This window comes from Corythoichthys intestinalis, chromosome 1, assembly GCF_030265065.1.
Source record: "Corythoichthys intestinalis isolate RoL2023-P3 chromosome 1, ASM3026506v1, whole genome shotgun sequence".
NCBI lineage: Eukaryota > Metazoa > Chordata > Actinopteri > Syngnathiformes > Syngnathidae > Corythoichthys > Corythoichthys intestinalis.
The window spans coordinates 11,430,776-11,450,003 of record NC_080395.1 but is presented as its reverse complement, the minus strand read 5'-3'; the positions used below and the strand labels follow the sequence as shown (position 1 = coordinate 11,450,003).

Here is a 19,228-nt window from a genome sequence, read left to right as displayed (position 1 = left end):
CTTGTTTTTGATAGAAATGATTTTTCTTTTTGAAAATATACATTTTTTGAAGCAACTTATTTTTTTAAATTAAATAATAAAGACAAAAACGTCCTAGCCAAACTGTGGCCCAAACACAAATCAACATTACTTCAATCAAAAAAGCTGCTTCAATAAAAAAAAATAAATAAAAAAATAAAATAAAATAAAAATTGCATTTCACATACTTTTTTTGAGTTTTCAATGGGTTTTTTTGCATTCAAACACATTTTTTTTTTTTGTATTGAAGCAACTTATTTTTTGACTGAAAACATATACAGTATATTAATGGCGTACCGTACGCGGGCTATTTTTAGACCGTGACGTTGCAGTGGGACATTATAGACCCGCCGTCGCATAGACACAACGTAATTTGTGTTACTTTTCTCCGGTAATCTTTCAAAAACGAACATGCCGATCACGCATTGCTTTTTTGGAACTTGTAGAAACGACATTACGACACATACATTGCGACACATGAAGGATGTTTTCTTCATACATTTCCGGAAACCAAAAACTCGGGAGGAAAAAATGTGAAGACCGAATCAACTTGCACGGACTTTAACACCAGCTTGGTGAATCCATTCACATTTCATATGTACCCTAATTTTCACACTATAAGGCGCACCTGACTATAAGCCACAGCCCACCAAATTTGGCACGAAAATGGCATTGGTTCATAGATAAGCCGCACTGGGCTATAAGCCGCAGCTGTCCTCACTGTATCATGGGATATTTACACCAAAAGATATTAACTGGTACAACCTTATTTGACAGCGGCATCATACGACCGACTGTCATAAGACCAAATGAACCATCATTAAACTTTGAACAAATTACTGCAAAGCTTTATTGCTTCAAGAAGCTTCATTTGGCCATCACTGCTCCCTTGAGGGAGAGTGTCAACCATTGCTGCCACCTGCTATTGACTGTTGTCATCCAACATGCCTCTTAGCATGCATTGCAGCGCTACAGATGTAAATAACAATCAAAAATCATGTTCTGTGGTAAATATTTCTTCAGTTACTGTTCCAATTGTTTCATCAGTTGCTCGTTATTGTATTTGCTAACACTTTATTTGACAGTGGTGCCATAAGACTGTCATTACACAATCATAATTATGACATGTCTCTGTCCTGAGCATTCATGAATGATTATAACAGATGTCATTCAATGTTATCCGGCAAATGATCTCACTTTTGAATGGATGCAAAAGATCCAAGATGGACAAAAATTGAGTTAGTGACATAATTTGCCAAATGACACTTAATGACATAAGCATTCAGTAATGTCCATGATAGTGTCATGTCATAATTTTGATGATCTTATGACAGTCTTATGACACCGCTGTCAAATAAAGTGTTACCTAAAAAAAAATCAACAAATAAGCCGCACTGGACTATAAGCCACAGGTATCAAAATGAAGGAAAAAAGTAGCAGCTTATAGTCCGAAAACTACGGTAGTAAACATTATGTTGGGTTGGCATGGTCTTTCAGAGGACAAAAAGGTAAGCCATTTCTATATTTTTAACTTATTTTTTTAGTGTAACGTTGTGCCGTACTGCTTCTGTCTGACAATGAATGAACTGAAAAGAATTACAATGGTATCTGACTGCCTCTGTTACCGTTTCTGTTATATATATATATATAAAAAACAACTTTAGTAAGGGGAAAGTGTAAATAAATTATAGAATTAAGATGTGTTATCAATGAAAAAATTAAAAGTGTTCGTTGGCTGTCACTGAGTAGCATTTGCGATCTCTACACAAAGCTAATTAAACTACCCCCAAGAACGGTAAGAGACGTAGGACAACCAGAGGATATAATATATAAGAAAGACAGGGCTGATGGTAAAGGATAGCTTGTTGAAACAGCAGAATGTCATTGTCACTCGCGTCGATAAAAAAGCTAAAGCTATGCTTAGGTTGGCTCGTTTTTTTCAGCCTTCGACAGTAAAGCCATCTCTTTAACTGAACATTTTTATGTTCTTCCACATCTTAGCCAGTCAATTTGGCACCAGGCACATCATTTTCGGAGAGAGTTGGTAGGATTAGCTCTGTAAACATCTCCTTCATACACGATTTCCATTCATTTCCTATTATGAACGTCACATTGCAGAATCTAACGCACCAATAGGAGTGTCGTGCTGACACATGACTTTGGCGCTGACAGTGACACTACGTTTCAGTTGAATTTTATTTTGTGTGCTGCATATATTGTCTTGTGCGCTGAGTATGTGCAAGCAGTGTGCGACTGCGCACGCGCGCAGCTTAGAGGGTACTTTGTTAACATTTTGTACTTCGTTTTTTATTAAAGATGAAAAGTAAGGATCAACTTACAACAAACTACAACTTTATTAACATTTTTATGTTTGTAACAGAAAACACCTACAACGCATTAATTTGCCCTAATTTAAAAAAAAAAAAAAGTCACGTCCAAACTGTAAAAATACACTCAAGGTACATTTTTTGACCATTTGATACTGAAAAATAAAATTTGATAAAATCAAAGAATAATATTCACTCATTTTAAATACATTCTATTTTTTAACTGCGTCAGTGTCCCAAAGATGTATTTATACATCTTTTACATTTTTTTTCCTTTTTTTTAAGAAAAAGACGTCTCTGGGTTCTCTGATTCAATTTAGCTCCAAAGCACAAAGCTGAAAACACATTTTAAAGCAATAAAACTGGCCACTGGAGAATAGTAGCGTATTTGGTAAGACCCGAAACCCGAGTTAAAGGCAACGAACGGCCAGGCTGTACGGCCGGGCGCCGGTGGAAGACGACCAAATGGATGCCCGGTGGCGGACGACTGAGCAGAACAACTGGTAGGACGCCCTGGATGCCAGGCGCTGGACGATCGAGCAGAACGACCGGGACCACTAGTGCAGCGGACGATGCCTTTGAGTCCGTGCTGCTCGCGAGCAGAGCCCGCAGAGACTCCAAAAAATTCATCTTTATGAGACAGACGGCGATGAGTGAAAAGTTTAACTGGCTGTCGCGGCCAGAACAGCGTCATCTTTCAGTTATGTGTAAATAAATTGTTACTTTGCTATCAAAAGCTCCATTTGTCTTGTTGTTTATCTTATTTTGTAACAGGAAAACATTCAGATATTTGGGATGTAACTAAAGAAAAGAAATAGCTGTGTATATGTCAAAGTTATGTTTGAAATGTATGCTCTCACAAAAAGCTCAATTTCTCCGTTTTTTTCATCACAAATTGGAAAATTGCTCAAACTAAGCTATTTTTTAATGATGATTTCCAAAGAAAGGAAAAAGATATGAACTAACTTTTTTTCTGCTGAAAGAAGAGAGTCTAATCTTTGTTTTGGTGGGTTCCATGTTTATATAGCAATAGAACAGAATTTTCTGTGGGCCTTGCAAAATCAGTCAAAATTCAGTAAAACGGCCTGGGAGCGAAGGGCCTTGCTCCGGTGAAAATGGCTGGGAGTGAATGAGTTAAATTCAAATTGATTGGCAACATTAACTCATTAGGACAATATGCCAAACAATTTGACCGAAAAACAAAAATGACACTGTTAGTGGACAGAGCGACAGCTTTTATTTTTGCTGGAGGCAGTATCAGCTCCTTTGCAAACGTGTGTGGTTATTTTGCACTGAGCATGCTAAACAGTGCTCGCGGGTTTACTGATGTAACACTGACAAAGCGGGACGATTGACGGCAATATTTGGCACGTTTTCGCTGAAAAACAATCAAGCAGCTTATCAATGAGATTGGGTTCTAAAGTCTTCAAGTGACACCTTAATTGACTTTGGTTTCCCACTGTCCGTTACAAACATTTTTAGACACAGGAAACAGAGTGGTCTTTCCTCATCTCCCACCGTATTAATAGTCAAAGCCAAACGGCCCGAAAAGGGCGCATTCTCGGAGGCCGGGGGAGAACCGGAGGTGAGAGCGGTCGTCGTGACGCTCCCAGGGCGAACATGGCACTCCTCGGGCAGACAAGCGAGAACCGGCGAAGACAGTGAGTCGCTGCGTGAGCCCTGCCCAAAATCGGCGTACAGCTCTTCATATCTCTGTGCTGTGTGCTCGATTGGTTAAAAAAATACTGCGCACACTCTGAAAATGAGAGTGCCAGTACCATCCACTGAGTAGATGTGCAAATCCACTTTATTCTAGCACTGCAAAAAGAATGTTCCCTCAGGTCACGTGTCTTCTGACATCGCACACGACCAATCAGACGCCAGCCTCATCGCGGGCAGGGGAGGGAGCGGAAACAGAATCAGGGCGTCTGTCACTCACTTCCACGTGTGGCCAATAAGCAGCCAGCGTGCACGCAGGGGGCAAGACTTAGTGACGGGATCTGTCGTTCACTTGAGTAAACGAATCCATTCCGGTTCGTTCAGTAAAACGATTCGTTCAAACGAATCGTTCAACGAATCGTTCGCCCCCCTCATCTCCCTCCCCACCCAAATGAATCGTTCGGTTAGTGAACGGGAAGTGACGTTGCCGAACGAATCACCAAAGACCGCTTCGCAGTATAACTGAACGGGAAGTGACATTGCTTGGTCCCTCCCTCTCTTGCACATTGACCACTCGTCGTAGTTTCAGAAATGAGTGACAGGCGATATCATTCTGCTCTCAGAGACAGCCTCGTCTCCCTCCCGCTGCTGCAAAAGCGAGGGAGAACTTCCGCGTCGTCTGTCCTAGTTCTATGGGCTCAAAGTCATGGCTCGTGCTTGCATTTCGAATTAGGACACGGTTAAACATTTTCCTTTTGAGGGGGAAGTCGGGGTTTGGGGTCGGGGGCGCACGGACTTTCTTTAGCATGATCTTGCTCACATATACAATGCTGCTGCAGTGCTGCTACCAGCCAACGCGGCATGCTTGCTGTCACGAAAATAAAAATAAATCGAAAGTTTAATTTCTAATTATGGAACGGCCAACACATCATATTAACCTCTCGCTCTGTTGTATTTTTGTTTTTTATTATTAAGATGATCGTTTTGAATTTTTGCACTGGTATTAATAAATAAAATAATCCGGTCAGCTCCCCTGTCGTCCCCGCATCTCAGATCGTCAAATGCTGACGAGAAATAATTGTTTGCTTTATGATTTCGCCTTTCTACTCTCATTAGTCTGTTAAGAAAAATGTAGACATATTGCGACATCTCCCGTGTCCGCGCGCTTTGTTTTTGGGGCGCTTGAGTAGCACATGATGGACGGATTGACATAATTTGTCAAACCAACCGACACCCTCTGACACGAAAAAAAAAAAAAACACTCGGAAAAAATTGACATGTATATACAGTTTCATTGCAAATCAGTATTATTGTGATCATACTAAATATTATTTTTTTTCTGTGCACATATGAGGTACATATCGCTGCCATGAAGCCTCCATATAGTGACAGTTCTCTGCCCGCTTCACTGCCGTCACGCGACCGCAGCTCAGGTTTTGCTTGCCTCGTAGCTACGCGTTTTAAATAGGGAATGGGACGTACTACGTCATTGTTTGGACGCGCCTCCATGCTGGCAATATGATTCACTTCCGGGTCGGCAGACTCAATGCGGATTGTAACGTGTGGTCGTGCTAAGCTAACTCTTTCGGTGTTTTAGAAAGAAATTATGGGTGTGTATTGTTGTGTTACCGGGTGCAACAGCTTCTCCTACGACTAAAAAAAGGGCGAGGAAAACTGGACTCACTTTTCACCGTTTTCCTGCATGGAGGACCAAATATCAGATCACGAAGGTACGACGGATGGCTGGATTGCAGCGGTTCGTCGGAAAAGCATTTCTTATGATCATATTTCTGCTGGAATGAGAGTGTGTTCCTGTCATCTCTACTCTTGTAAGTTGAACGATTTATCCACTTTTGGTTTCAATACGTTTTTCTTTTTTTACACCGTTGTGTAAATCTGCCTCGGTAGCAATGCTCGCCTACTACGACTCACCTACCTGTTGTGTTCCTAGGTAAACCTGCTGACAACACATCCCGATTTGTCACCATCTCTCTTCTTGGATCATTTGACAAAGAAAATTTGTTCAATGGAGTGGTTCCATTTGTCCTGTGTCGGACTCAAACAAGCCCCTGCTGCAGACGCCATCTGGGTCTGCCCTTCTCGTCGATGAACTGCGGGCTTTTAACTTGTGAAAATGCAAGAACTGTAATGCACATATTTATTCTGCCTGGCTATTTAACTATGGCCAGTGACGTATTATTATTATTATTATTTTTTTTAAACCACTTTGACAAAGACACGTTTCATTGTAATGTTGAATTTATATATTCTATTATTATTTTTAAATTATAATATTCTTATTTGCACTTATGGAGACTTTAGACTGTCAATTCAAATAGTGTTGGAAAAGTTGCAATACCTAAAATAGAAATGCAAGAACTGTAAAGTACATATTTTTACACCTTTATTTACCTAAGGCCACTGGATGTTTTTTAACTGCTTTGAAAAAATACAGGTTTTGTTGTGATCTTGTATTTATATAGTATATAGCTTTTTATAATGTATTATGTATTATAATATTTGCTGTCCCCTGCCAGAGTGTGGGCCATTTTGTACTAAAAGGATTTTAAACTGTCAGTTCAAATACTGTGTTGGAGACTAGTACTTGCAATACTTAAAATGGAAATGCAAGAACTTTAAAGCACATATTTATCCTGTCTGGCAATTTACCCAAGGCCAGTAAATAGTGTTTTAAACTGCTTTGACAAAGACACGTTTATTGTGATCTTGTATTTGTGTATTACTTATAATTATATAATATTTGCTGCCACCGTCAGAGGGTGGGCCTTGTTTGCACTAATTTAAAGATTTTAAACTGTCAATTAAAATATAGTATTGGAGAAATTGCATTACTTGAAATAAATCTATTGCAACTTATCAGTCCCAGTTCTTGTCTAGAACACTGTCCAAAAATTGTCAATGCATATTCCAAATAGAATAACAAAATTAAGTCACCTGACTTTGTAATTATTACACCTGTTTATTATGAAGACCTGAAGTAAACAACAAGCAGTTACAGTTTGTCAAGAAGTTGTTCAAGTCATGTTTTGGTATTCATATTTTATTGACTTTTCACAACAACACTTTGGATCGTGTTTGTAAGAGCAGAGCAAACTGAAGTTTCAGCGTGCACTCTTCGCCTTTCCAACCTCTCATAACGCTCCGATGTGGTGCGCTTGACCTCAGAATAACCCAAGAAGAGATATGGTGACCAATCGGGATGTGTTGTCAGCATTTCATATGCAGGTTTTCCTAGTAACACAACAGGTAGGTGAGGAGGAGGAGTAGGTTAGCATTGCTATCGAGGCAGATTTACACAACAGTAAAAAAAACAAAAAACCGTACTGAAACCAAAACGGATAAATCGTTCAACTTACAAGAGTAGAGATGAGGGGAATACTCTCATTCCAGCAGAAATATGATCATAAGAAATGCTTTTCCGACGAACCGCTGCAATCCAGCCATCAGTCGTGCCTTCGTGATCTGATATTTGGTCCTCCATGCAGGAAAACGGTGAAAAGTGAGTCCAGTTTTCCTCGCCCTTTTTTTAGTTGTAGGAGAAGCTGTTGCATCCGGTAACACAACAATACACACCCATAATTTCTTTCTAAAACACCGAAAGAGTTAGCTTAGCACGACCACACGTTACAATCCGCATTGACTCTGCCGAACCGGAAGTAAATCATATTGCCAGCATGGAGGCGCGTCCAAACAGTGACGTAGTACGTCCCATTCCCTATTACTGTAAATTTGATAGTATATCGTCATAGGCACAGTCCCGAGTCTGTTGAGAAAAGTAGAACACTAAACCATGCTCACTAGATTTGTGTGGTGTTTTTGTCTTTTTGAGCAGCATTTGATAGGCTCCACGTTAACAAATATGTGACAAAGTCGTTTCCTTTCATTTTATGACTCGTTCACCGCATAGTCATTACTGGAAAGTCAAGTTAGCAGCAAGCTAGGTCAGGAACCGGAGGACCGAATCACTGAACGGGAAGTGACAAAACTCAGTCTTTCCCCCCTGCCTGCACGCTGGCTGCTTATTGGCCACACGTGGAAATGAGTGACATACGCCATGATTCTGTTTCCGCTCCCTCCCCTGCCCGCGATGAGGCTGGCGTCTGATTGGTCGTGTGCGATGTCAGAAGACGCTGCCGCTTGCTCAACGCCCTCCCACGCAGCGAACAAGCGCCACCAACTTCATAGAACGAATCAGTGCAGATGGTGATTAGTTCGGTCTCGTTCACCCAAACAATTCGTTCAAAAAGAACGAATCGTTCGCGACCGATACAGCACTAGCAAGACTGAGTTATGTCACTTCCCGTTCACTTACTCGGTCCTCTGGCTCCTGACCGAGTTTGTTGCCAACGAGACTTGCCAGTCGCGCAGTGAACGAGTCAAAAAATGAAAGGAAATGACTTTGTCACATATTTGTTAATGTGGAGCCAATCATATGTTGCTCAAACAGACAAAAACACCACGCAAACCTAGCGAGCATGGTTTAGTGTACTACTTTTCTCAACAGACTTGGGACTACATTTGACGACATACTATCAAATTTACAGTCGTATAAAACTTTCTCTAGTCTCAGGCAAGCAAAAGCTGAGCAGCGGACACGTCACGGCACCGCATGGAGGAGAGAACTGTCAATATATGGAGGCTTCATGGCAGCGATATTTACCTCATCTGTGCACAGGAAAATGAATATTTAGTATCATCACCAATTGAACAGTATATACATGTCATTTTTTCCCCCGAGTGTTTTATTTTTTTCGTGTCAGAGCATGTCGGGTGTTTGTTGGTTTGACAAATTACGTCCATCCGTCCATCATGTGCTACTCAAGCACCCAAAAACAACGCAAGCGGGCACGGGAGATGTCGCAATATGTCTACATTTTTTTAACAGACGAATGAGGGTGGAAAGGCGACATCGTAAAGAGCAAACAATTATTTCTTGTCAGCATTTGATGATCTGAGATGAGGACGACAGGGGAGCTGACAGGATTTTATTTATCAATACCAGTGCAAAAATTAAATACGATCATCTTTAAACTGATTTGCAATGAAACTGTCTAATATCAAAATGTAGTATTGTTTTTATTTCAGAGCAACACATTTGACAACTACCTATTTACACTTTAGTTTTAACAATAGTTACCAAAAATAATGCCACTTGTTTACTATTAGTAAACAAGTGGCAGAAAGCAAACTTCACAAACAGAACCAAAGTCAAAACATAACAGGCTTCAACAAACCAACACAACCAAATTGAGAGCTGCCACCGCCTCTCCTGACAAAGCAAACAATTCAACTTGTGGAGTGGAAGGACAAACAGATGATTGGTTGATGTGGTTCCAGCTGTGGAGCCCCCCCCTGATCACACAGGATGAAACTACTGCAAAGGAAAAATACAGGTAAAAACACAACATAAACCAATACAAAGTGAAAGGGAAACAAACATACCTGAACAAACGCATAAATTACCCCCCATTCGTAACATTTATGTTCAAATATTGCAATTTAAATTTGGTAAAAAGAAATAGTAATTTTGAATACAAAAGTTTGAATGGAATGGTGTATCACATGAAATGGTGTATCACACGAACGTGTCATATGTGTTTACAAATCCCACAATACATGTTTCGTGTTAAATGAGTGTGTGCATCGCGCATGTGTGTATGTTCATTATGAGACTGATCTAGCCCCATAGTTTTCCACCATATACTGTATATTGGATAGTTGTGAAAAAGAACAGCACCTGAAAAATAATGTCGTTCTTTACGTCATTTCATATCATTATGTATTTCAGTGTTTGCGCTTATGTCTTTCTAAATCAGTCTTCCGAGAAAATCCTTCATTGCAGAGTGTGCAGGCATAAGGCTTCTGTCCAGTGTGTGTTCTCGTGTGACTCTTTAAACTACGCTTCTGGACGAATCTTTTACCACAAACTGTGCAGGCAAAAGGCCTCTCTCCAGTGTGGTTTCTTGTGTGAATGTTTAAACTTGCTTTTGTGGAGTATTTTTTATCACAAAGTGTGCAGGCATAAGGCTTCTCTTCAGTGTGTGTTTTTGTGTGTTTGTTTAAACCTCCCTTCTCGATGAATCTTTTATCACAAAGTGTGCAGGCAAAAGGCTTCTCTCCAGTGTGTGTTCTTGTGTGAAGGTTTAAATTGGCTTTCGCGAAGTATTTTTTATCACAAAGTGTGCAGGCATAAGGCCTCTCTTCAGTGTGTCTGCTTGTGTGTTTGGTTAAACCTCCCTTCTCGATGAATCTTTTACCACAAAGTGTGCAAGCAAAAGGCTTCTCTCCAGTGTGTCTTCTTGTGTGCTTGTTTAAACCTCCCTTATCGGGGAATCTTTTACCACAAAGTGTGCAGGCATAAGGCTTCTCTCCAGTGTGTGTGCTTGTGTGCCTGTTTAAAACTCCCTTATTGGTGAATCTTTTCCCACAAAGTGTGCAGGCAAAAGGCATCTCTCCAGTGTGATTTCTTGTGTGAATCTTTAAAAATGCATTTGTGAAGTATCTTTTACCACAAACTGTGCAGGAAAAAGGCTTCTCTCCAGTGTGTGTACGCATGTGTGCCTTTAACTTGCATTTCCAAGGAAATGTTTTATCACAAAGTGAGCAGGGAAAAGGTTCCCCAACCGCACATTCTTTTGAGTCTCTTTTAAATGACGACTTGTTTAAGGGGTTTGAAGCATTTTGGTCAAAGTCATCCTCCTCCTCATCAGTATTAAAGTCAGAAGAATGTGACGTTATGTCGTCGCTGTCTGAAAGAGGAGCTAAGAGGCCGTCCGGTTTCGATCGTCCCTCTCCTTTTGTTGTCAGGTGCTCAAACGAGCCGTCGCTCGAAGGTTTCGCTGCTCCGCTGCCACCGCTTGGACCTTTGTCTTCTTCGCTCTTTACACTGACACCCATTGGAAACTTGAGGATTTCAACTTCCTGTTTTTCTTCTTTAATGTCAGGGGTCTCTGGCTCCGCCTCCTGTTTGATCCACAGCATTTCGGACTCCTCCTGTTTAACGTGGACAGGATCGTGCTTCTCAGGGTGAAGATCTTTGACAGTGACGTCTGCGGGACTCTGGGTGGGGAGGAAAAAAAAAATCACCTGATATGCTGACATTTGAGATATAGAGAGAAATACAGGTTACGACGTACCCGACTGATATGATTTCAACTTTACGACGCTGGAGCCTCCAATGTTTTTTTTTTATAATGTTGACTTTTGTGATGCATGCTTTTATTTTGGCGTAGGAAACATAGGGCAGGTAGTACTTCTGCACGCGAGACTTGCAAGTCAGAGCGCATTTACACACGAAGAACATATTTGCTCACGCTAAAATGAGCGCACGCACACACACGAGGAGCCATTTGTTCCCACGAAGAAGCCGATTGTGAGAAAGGAAAGAGCCTACGCGCACATTTCTTACTTTAGAAGCACCCAGAGGCAACACCTTTTGTACAGTTTCTTGTGTGCTTTCAATTGTGATCGAATACTTGGAGCGAGATGAGATTATTTTTGAACATGTGCGGACGCTAACTGATCCATGCTAATAATTTTTGTTCGTTGTTATTGCTGTATCAGCAGCGAGTTATTAACAAAAATTTGAATTGCTGTTATTGACGATGAAACTGATTTAATTTCATTTTTAATTTAGTTTCATTCTGCAAATGTTGATGTAATGAAAAGCTGAATAAAGTCAGGAAACCACACGGACGTATCGTCAACATCTTGGCGGGGACAGTACAATGGTGTGTATTACGCGTTTTTGGATAGTTATTCCGAGATTGAGGCGGTATTTAACCCTTAGATGCACAAGTTACTGGACCCTACACTCTTCCATAAGTGGGTCAAAAATGACCCATATTAGAACAAATTTGTTTTTGTGCCATTTTGGTGAAGAATAATCACTTGTATCTTAATTAGTATTATATTTAGGGCCACACAAGAATGATTTCATGCTTGAAATATCTTTATGATTCAATTACAATTTTATGAAAAAAAAAAAAAAAAAAAACAGAACAGCAATAGACTTTATCCTTCCTTGTTTTTTTATCATCAATGATGAAGAGCTCCCATGCATGTTTTTGGTGAGACAGCGGTGCTAAGCCCTTGCGGAGGCACTGACCGATTTCTGAGGATATTGTGGTTCTGTGTTCTGCCCTGGGTGGGAGGTATTTCTCTCTAGTAAGAGCTCTACCAACTCATTCTGTTGACCATGATTTGGACACTTTCTTCTTCAGAGGACACATAAGTGGAATCTTATGAGTCAGATTGATCCTGTTTAGTTGGATTTCCAGGTGGACAACTGCCACTGCCACCTGAACAATAGTCTGGGTCCTCATCATTAGAAATTTTGGACACTTGAGTCCCACCCTGTCACTGCCTCCATCATCCAACATCTGTAGGACCATTTCAGCTGTAAATCTAGCAGCTATGACATTTTGGATAAGGAAACATAAGAGTCGTGTTTTGAATATATAAATAAATGTAATATATATAATATATAAATAAATACACACACACTACACACACACACACATATATATATATATATATATATATATATATATATATATATATATATATATATATATATATATATATATATATATACAGTAATGTTATCTAACCTAGGCTAGGTTTGAATCTAATTTTTTCTTGTTTTTCCGACTCGACTGAACGGGAAAAGTCGCATAAAAGTGGACCACTTCAAATTCGATCAAGGTCACTTTCGTATGTGGTTAAAATCCCATCCGGGCCACATTTTTCCAGAATATGGATGCGGTCCGAACTGTCAAGTCCCCCAAATTGGAATTCATGCAGCAATTAAAATCAGCAAAGAGGGAGAGAGACCGGGTGCTATGTTAGCGGTGCAGCTGTACATTAGCGTTAGCGCCTAGCTTGAAGGCAGCTTTTGAGGAAGGAGTGGGCTTGATAACAGTCTTAAAAAAATAAAATGGGTTGAGGATAAGCCTGATAATGCTCGGTTTTCTCTCTGCTCCAATGGTCCTGCGCATGTGGGCCAGTTTGCTCAGCGCATCTTGGACTGCGAATTAGAGCGCATGTATGATACTTGAACAGGCTCAATGGACAAAGGTAGGGTGACTATATTTTAATTTCCAAAAAAAGAGGACACTCAGCCCGGCCTCAAGATACTTGAATTTTACTCCAAGTTCAATCAAAGATGCCTATATCACTTTAATGTATTTAAAGTGTGCCCCCTCATTCTGGATGGAAAAATGCAGTTTAAAAAAAAAAAAAATATATATATATATATATATATATTATGCAGACCCATGGAAATGTAGTCCAGTCAATACACATACCCACAGTAGGCTATGTGCCACCTAAACATTTTCATAAATTACTAACACTACAATTGTCCTTGACAAATTGTTATTCCCATTCAATTGATATTCTCATTCAATGTTCTAGATTGCACACAGACAGTAACCAAAATAAACTGACAAACTACTCAACCAGCATGTTTACAAACGTAGCAGATCAAAAACTACGTTTCCCATAATGCCTACCGTGGTTTAGCTTACTGATAGCTAGCTGAGGCAAAAATCAAACTTTGCTATAAAAGTTTACAATCATCGGCAGCGCAACGATGCGACACCAAACGGGATTTTACAGTCAAAGCTCCAAGAGAAGTAAACAGTTGCCATTATATGCGTATTTATCGTAAAAAACTTAACAACTAGGCAGGCGTTGTAGCCAAATTGTCAACCCAATAGATGGCGGTAATGCCTCATGATAGGGGTAAACTGCCAACAAAAACAAGAAAGACTACTCCTTCCCTCCCTACTACTAGGAGCCATGTCATCGCAGGCAGGTGCTGCCACCCAGCGGCCAGAGGGATTCTCTTCAAATTGGTCCCGTGGAAAAAAAAAAAAAAAACGGACGTTTTTATGAATTTATAAAACCCGCCCGGACGACGAGGATACTGCGTGAAAGTAGGACTTGTCCGGGCAAAAGAGGACGTTTGGTCACCCTAGACAAAGGCAGTCTGAACGGATACGCCAAAAAAACAGATATGACAAAAAAATCGAAATTGTGCATTAGGACCTGCGGTATGAACCTAGCCTTAGTTAGCTAGCTAGTTATGAAGTAGATTAATTTGTTGATAAATAATAAAAAGAGTCACGAAAGACACAAAATACTATATGGACATAATACTTACAAGTACCGTAAATTCTGGACTATAAGCTGCTACTTTTTTCCCTCCCTCAGTATCCTGCAGTTTATAGTCCAGCGCGGCTTATTTGTTGATTTATTTGGGTTAATAGGTAACACTTTATTTGAGAGCTGCGTCATAAGACTGTCATAATTATAACACTATCAAGGGCATTAATAAATGCTTATGACAGATGTCATTGTCATCCGGCAAACTATGTCAGTAACTCCATTTATGTCCAGCTCAGATCTTTAAATCTATTCAAAAGTGAGATAATTTGTCGATGACACAAAATGACATCCATCATAAGGATTCATTAATGCTCATGGCAGTGTCATGTCATAATTATGATAGTCTTATGGCACGACTGTCAAATAAATGTTACCAAATACCATAACTAGCAATTAATGAAACAACTGGAACAGCAACTGAAGAAATAATTGGCACATGACATGATTTTTGATTGTTATTTACATCTGTAGCGCTGCAATGTATGCTAGGAGGCATGTTGGACAACAACAGTGTGACGGCAGGTGGCAGCAGAGGTTGACTGTCTCTCCAAGGGAGCAGTGATGTCCAAATGAAGCTTCTTGAAGCAATGGTGGTTCATTTGATCTTATGACCGTCATAATTATGACATGACACTATCATGGGCATTACTGAATGCTTATGACAGATGTCATTAAGTGTCATCCGGCAAACTACCACGGTAAATCTATTCTTGACAGCCAAAGTTGATAAGAATGAAAGACTCCGATTGGATTCCATAGAAAATGAAGGTGGGTCATTTTTGACCCACTTGTGGAAGCTTAGGGTAGTAATACAAAAATGACAATTTCTTCAAATGTATAACAAAGTTCATCGAAACTTTTAATGGCATTATATCAAAAACATGTTTTCTGAGGAATACCTGGAATATGAATTGATAACAATTTTTCATTCCGAATATATTTCAAGAAAACAACCTCACCGGGTCATTTTTGACCCATTTATGCATCTAAGGGTTAAAGGGTTAATTTCAAATTACGCGGAAATTCGGGTTACATCTCCGGCGTAGGAATGGAACTCGTTCGTAACCCGGGGACTATCTGTTTACATTGATGAATTCACTAACTTCACGTTTTATTTAATGGTGGGCTGAGAAGCATACCTTGTGTTAAAAATGTGTTGCATGACAATAGACAATCGATATTTTTCTTCTTTATTCTACATATTAGGTGTGGGAACCTCTTGTTACCTCACGATTTGCGATTTAAGCTCACGATAACGATGATCTGACGATATGGCGATTACAGATGTCCCGATCCGATATTTGGATTGGATTGGACGCAGATATGGGCAAAAAAATGCGAATCGGTATCGGATCGGCCAACACGGATAAATTCCGATCCAGACTTCCATTCCAGTTTTTTTTTTTCAAAAATCCAGGCCGGGTTTTCCAGCGCACCGATTTACATAATCCATTCCAGTTTTTGCTTCGGTTTCCCTAAAAACCGGTCCGCATTTTACGGCACACCTTCAACACACTACATTTACATTACCGTCTCTCAATTTACCGGGAGACTTTATCGGTAAAAATGTCAGCTGTGTGGGATCATTTCACCTCAAAGGACAACAAAGACAAACAGGCAGAGTGCAACATATGCCACAATAAAGTCAAGTGTGGTGGTAAAGCTGTAAGAAGTTTTAATACAACCAACCTAATCAAGCATTTAGCGAAATACCACCACCAACAATATGAGGAGTATGTTAAGAAAACCGAAGACAAAAAGAAAGGTCCTACACAACTAACACTGGCAGAAACTTTTGCTATGCGTGACAAACTGACACTCGACAGTCCCAAAGCCCAGGGAATAACAAGAATCATTGCCGAAGAATTCATTCTGGATGACGAGCCATTATCTCTCGTGAGTAAAGACGCACCATCCAACACTTAGAACCGCGGTACATCATGCCCAACCGTCATTACATCCTTGAGCGATTCGGCAGTGGAAGATTCGAGAACGATTCACAAACATCCAAATTCCGATTATTGAAATATGTCAAGTAAAGTGGAACTAATGCACAGCGCGGTCTTCGGGACGCAATGAGAAACTGACCGCATTGAGTCCCGAAAGAAAACATATTGCTTGTCATAAACCCGGGTAATGCCAATGCTCAACTCACGGCTTTAGCTCAACTCATGCCGCTGGATAAAGAACACAAGAATACCTGACTGCTGCTGACAGCCGCTACAAACTACGTCAACGTCGTTTAACTGGAGATAATAGATATCATATGTATATAGAACTAGATGCACAATGACAGACTCGACTGCGTTCGCAACATTGAAGTATTGAAATCCAGATGCGTTAGTAAACAGCTGCCATCTTAAAGCAGAAGACTTCCCTAGTAGGCTGTTGTGAACCTTCCAAGCGAACCTAATTAACTTTTAATCTAAAATACTCCTAAATCGGCAAAATCTTGACTTGAATCCATCTTCAAAACAGTTTTAAAACTTTCACATGTCGAAAGTAGACAGAAGGGAAATGATGGAATAACGGGAGCAATTTTAGCAACTTTAACAATTGATTCGCAAAATTAAATGGATTAAATGTAGTTTAAAGCTGCTGATACAGAATGGGGACTTGAGTATTTTATTTACTGTTTTAAAATGTTAACTTGATACTGAAATAGTCGTTTATTTAAACCTGAGAGGCTTTTTATACAATTTTTGTAACTAATGCACGAAACATTAAAAGCATCTAATAGCTTGGGGGATTTGTGGGATTTTCCACTGAGGTTGTTTGTGTGTTTAGCTTTTTTAAGACAGTTTACAATATTATTTGCACATTTTACTAACTGACTATGCCATTTCTGTTTGTTATTTATAATGTTTTGTGTTTGTCACTGACTAAACAGGTCAGTTTCTTGATACCAACCGTTGTGTGTTATTCAAACTCACCTAATTCAGCTGTCTAGTTGTTATTAAGAGTACTAAAACCTTTTTCAACATGAGTCTGACAACTAAGTAAGGAGGCTAAATAACTTTCAACTTTAACACATGCTCAGATAGGTCGGTATCGGTATCGGCCAGTATCGGTATCGGATCGGATGTGCAAAACAATATCAGTATCGGATCGGAAGTGCAAAAACCTGGATCGGGACATCCCTAATGGCGATACAACGATTATCGATACATTGGTCAGGAAATTATTCTAGGATGTTCTACAAACAACTAATAAACAGAAAAACAAGGTTCTGCTGTGAATCGGAATAAGTTTATCACTAGTAGACGTCCAATCCATTTGAAGTGGGAGGGTGGCAGCAAATTAACATTCGTTCATTCGCTGCCATCCCTCCCACTTCAAACGGATTGAACGTCTATGGCCGTCAGTGGCAGCCAATGCCAGGCAATGAGGTCATTTTGGGCCATTTAAGGTCATTTGCCTGTTGATTTTCAGTTACTTCTTGTTGAGTTTGGGGTATTTTATGGGTCACTTCCTATTTATTTTGAGTTACAGAACAGGAAGTGACCTGGGAATCACCCAAATGAATAGGCAGTGACTTAAACTCAACAGGAAACGACCTGTAAATGAACAGCAAGTCACCGGTAAATGCCCCGAAAATCGGACAGAATGACTGCAAATGCTCTGGTTTCGAATTAGTCCTGCAACGATTAAGCGATTAACTCAAGTATTCGATTAGAAAAAAAAAGATTCAAATTAAATTTTGCTGCTTCGAGTATTCGTTTAAAGTGGTGTTGTAAAGGTTTGTTTTGAAAGTGTTAGCATTTATAGATTTGGGTGGATACACAGCCCTCTAGTCTACCTCATTTGACATGGCTGAATCCATCTGCTCCCTGTGAAGACCAACTTAAGTGTTCGTTTGAGCTAATGATTTTTTTAATGCATTCCTAATTTAGTTTAAAGGTATATTTAGCCATTTTTTTGTGGGAATATGTGTCTGAGCCCTTTATTAAAAGCATTGTAAAAAAGCGTTAGCATTTTATAGCATTTAAGCTAGCGGACTTTTGCTATGTAAGTTAGCCAATTGTTCCTTCAGTTGTACATCGATCTTTTTATATACCGTGAGAGGCTCAGCTCAGGTATTTTAATTTTTTATGTTCCTTATCCGATTACTCGATTATTCGAACTAAATAGTTCATCGGTTAATCGACTATTAAAATAATTGATAGATGCAGCCCTATTTCGAATGAACGAACGTTTCCAGTCTAAATGGATTGGGAGTTACTTGGGACACTATTATGGTGGAAGATTTTGGTAGCAACTTGTTGGTTCCTTTTTTTTTTTTCCCTAAACATTGACACCTTTTTAAAATGATATCTCAGTTCTTGGCAGGAGCATATCGATAACCTTTTGTATACAAAGTATCACGATATATCACCATTTCAATATTTTGTCACAACCTCTTACATACCGACTTTATTTTTGCCAGAGATGCCGACACAGGCTCTCTTATTTTCACCAATGACACGTTGAAACAATGACCATACACTACACTATACCAATTAAAGGTAACCATATTTTTTCTCCACTAAAGGGCGCTCATGCTTTTTGGACGGGTGGTATATATTTGTTTTTTTTCCACAAGAAAGTTTTAGTTTATTTCAATCAAATTTTTATCACTCGACAGTCAAAACAAATAAAAACCCCAAAAGAAATAAAAACAATTCCAAAAGTGGTTCAAAATATTGTGTCAGCATTGTAATGTGTTCCAAAAAAACTAATGGTTGACATCGCCACCTCAATACGGCACATTTAGGATAAAACGGTAACTAATTAATGTTTCAAAAGTTGTTCTGGTCTGAATTTGAGTCTTTTAGTGTCATCTTTTGGCCTAATGTGGTCATGTAATAGGTTATAGTACAGTATAATGATAACAGTTCATATAGTGGGGAGAACAAGTATTTGATACACTGCCGATTTTGCTGGTTTTCCCACTTGCAAGTCATGTAGAGGTCTGTAATTTGTATCATAAGTTCTCTTCAACCGTGAGGGACGGTATCTAATACAAAAATCCAGAAAATTAAATTGTATAA

The 19,228-nt window shown here is 39.6% G+C and overlaps 1 protein-coding gene across 3 annotated transcripts in view; it reads right to left on the bottom strand.

Moving 5' to 3' along the window:
• The window catches only part of LOC130921314 (gastrula zinc finger protein XlCGF57.1-like), a 72,077-nt gene that overhangs the window by 44,759 nt on the left and 8,090 nt on the right, over window positions 1-19,228 (bottom strand). The window contains exon 3 of one of the 3 annotated variants that reach the window (XM_057845097.1): window positions 9,108-11,084. The exons of the other annotated variants lie outside the window; for them this stretch is intronic. Coding sequence (XP_057701080.1) covers window positions 9,810-11,084 — 1,275 coding nt within the window. The 3' untranslated portion in view covers window positions 9,108-9,809. Of the gene's footprint in view, window positions 1-9,107; window positions 11,085-19,228 lie in introns of those variants that run through there. 3 annotated transcript variants of the gene reach the window in all.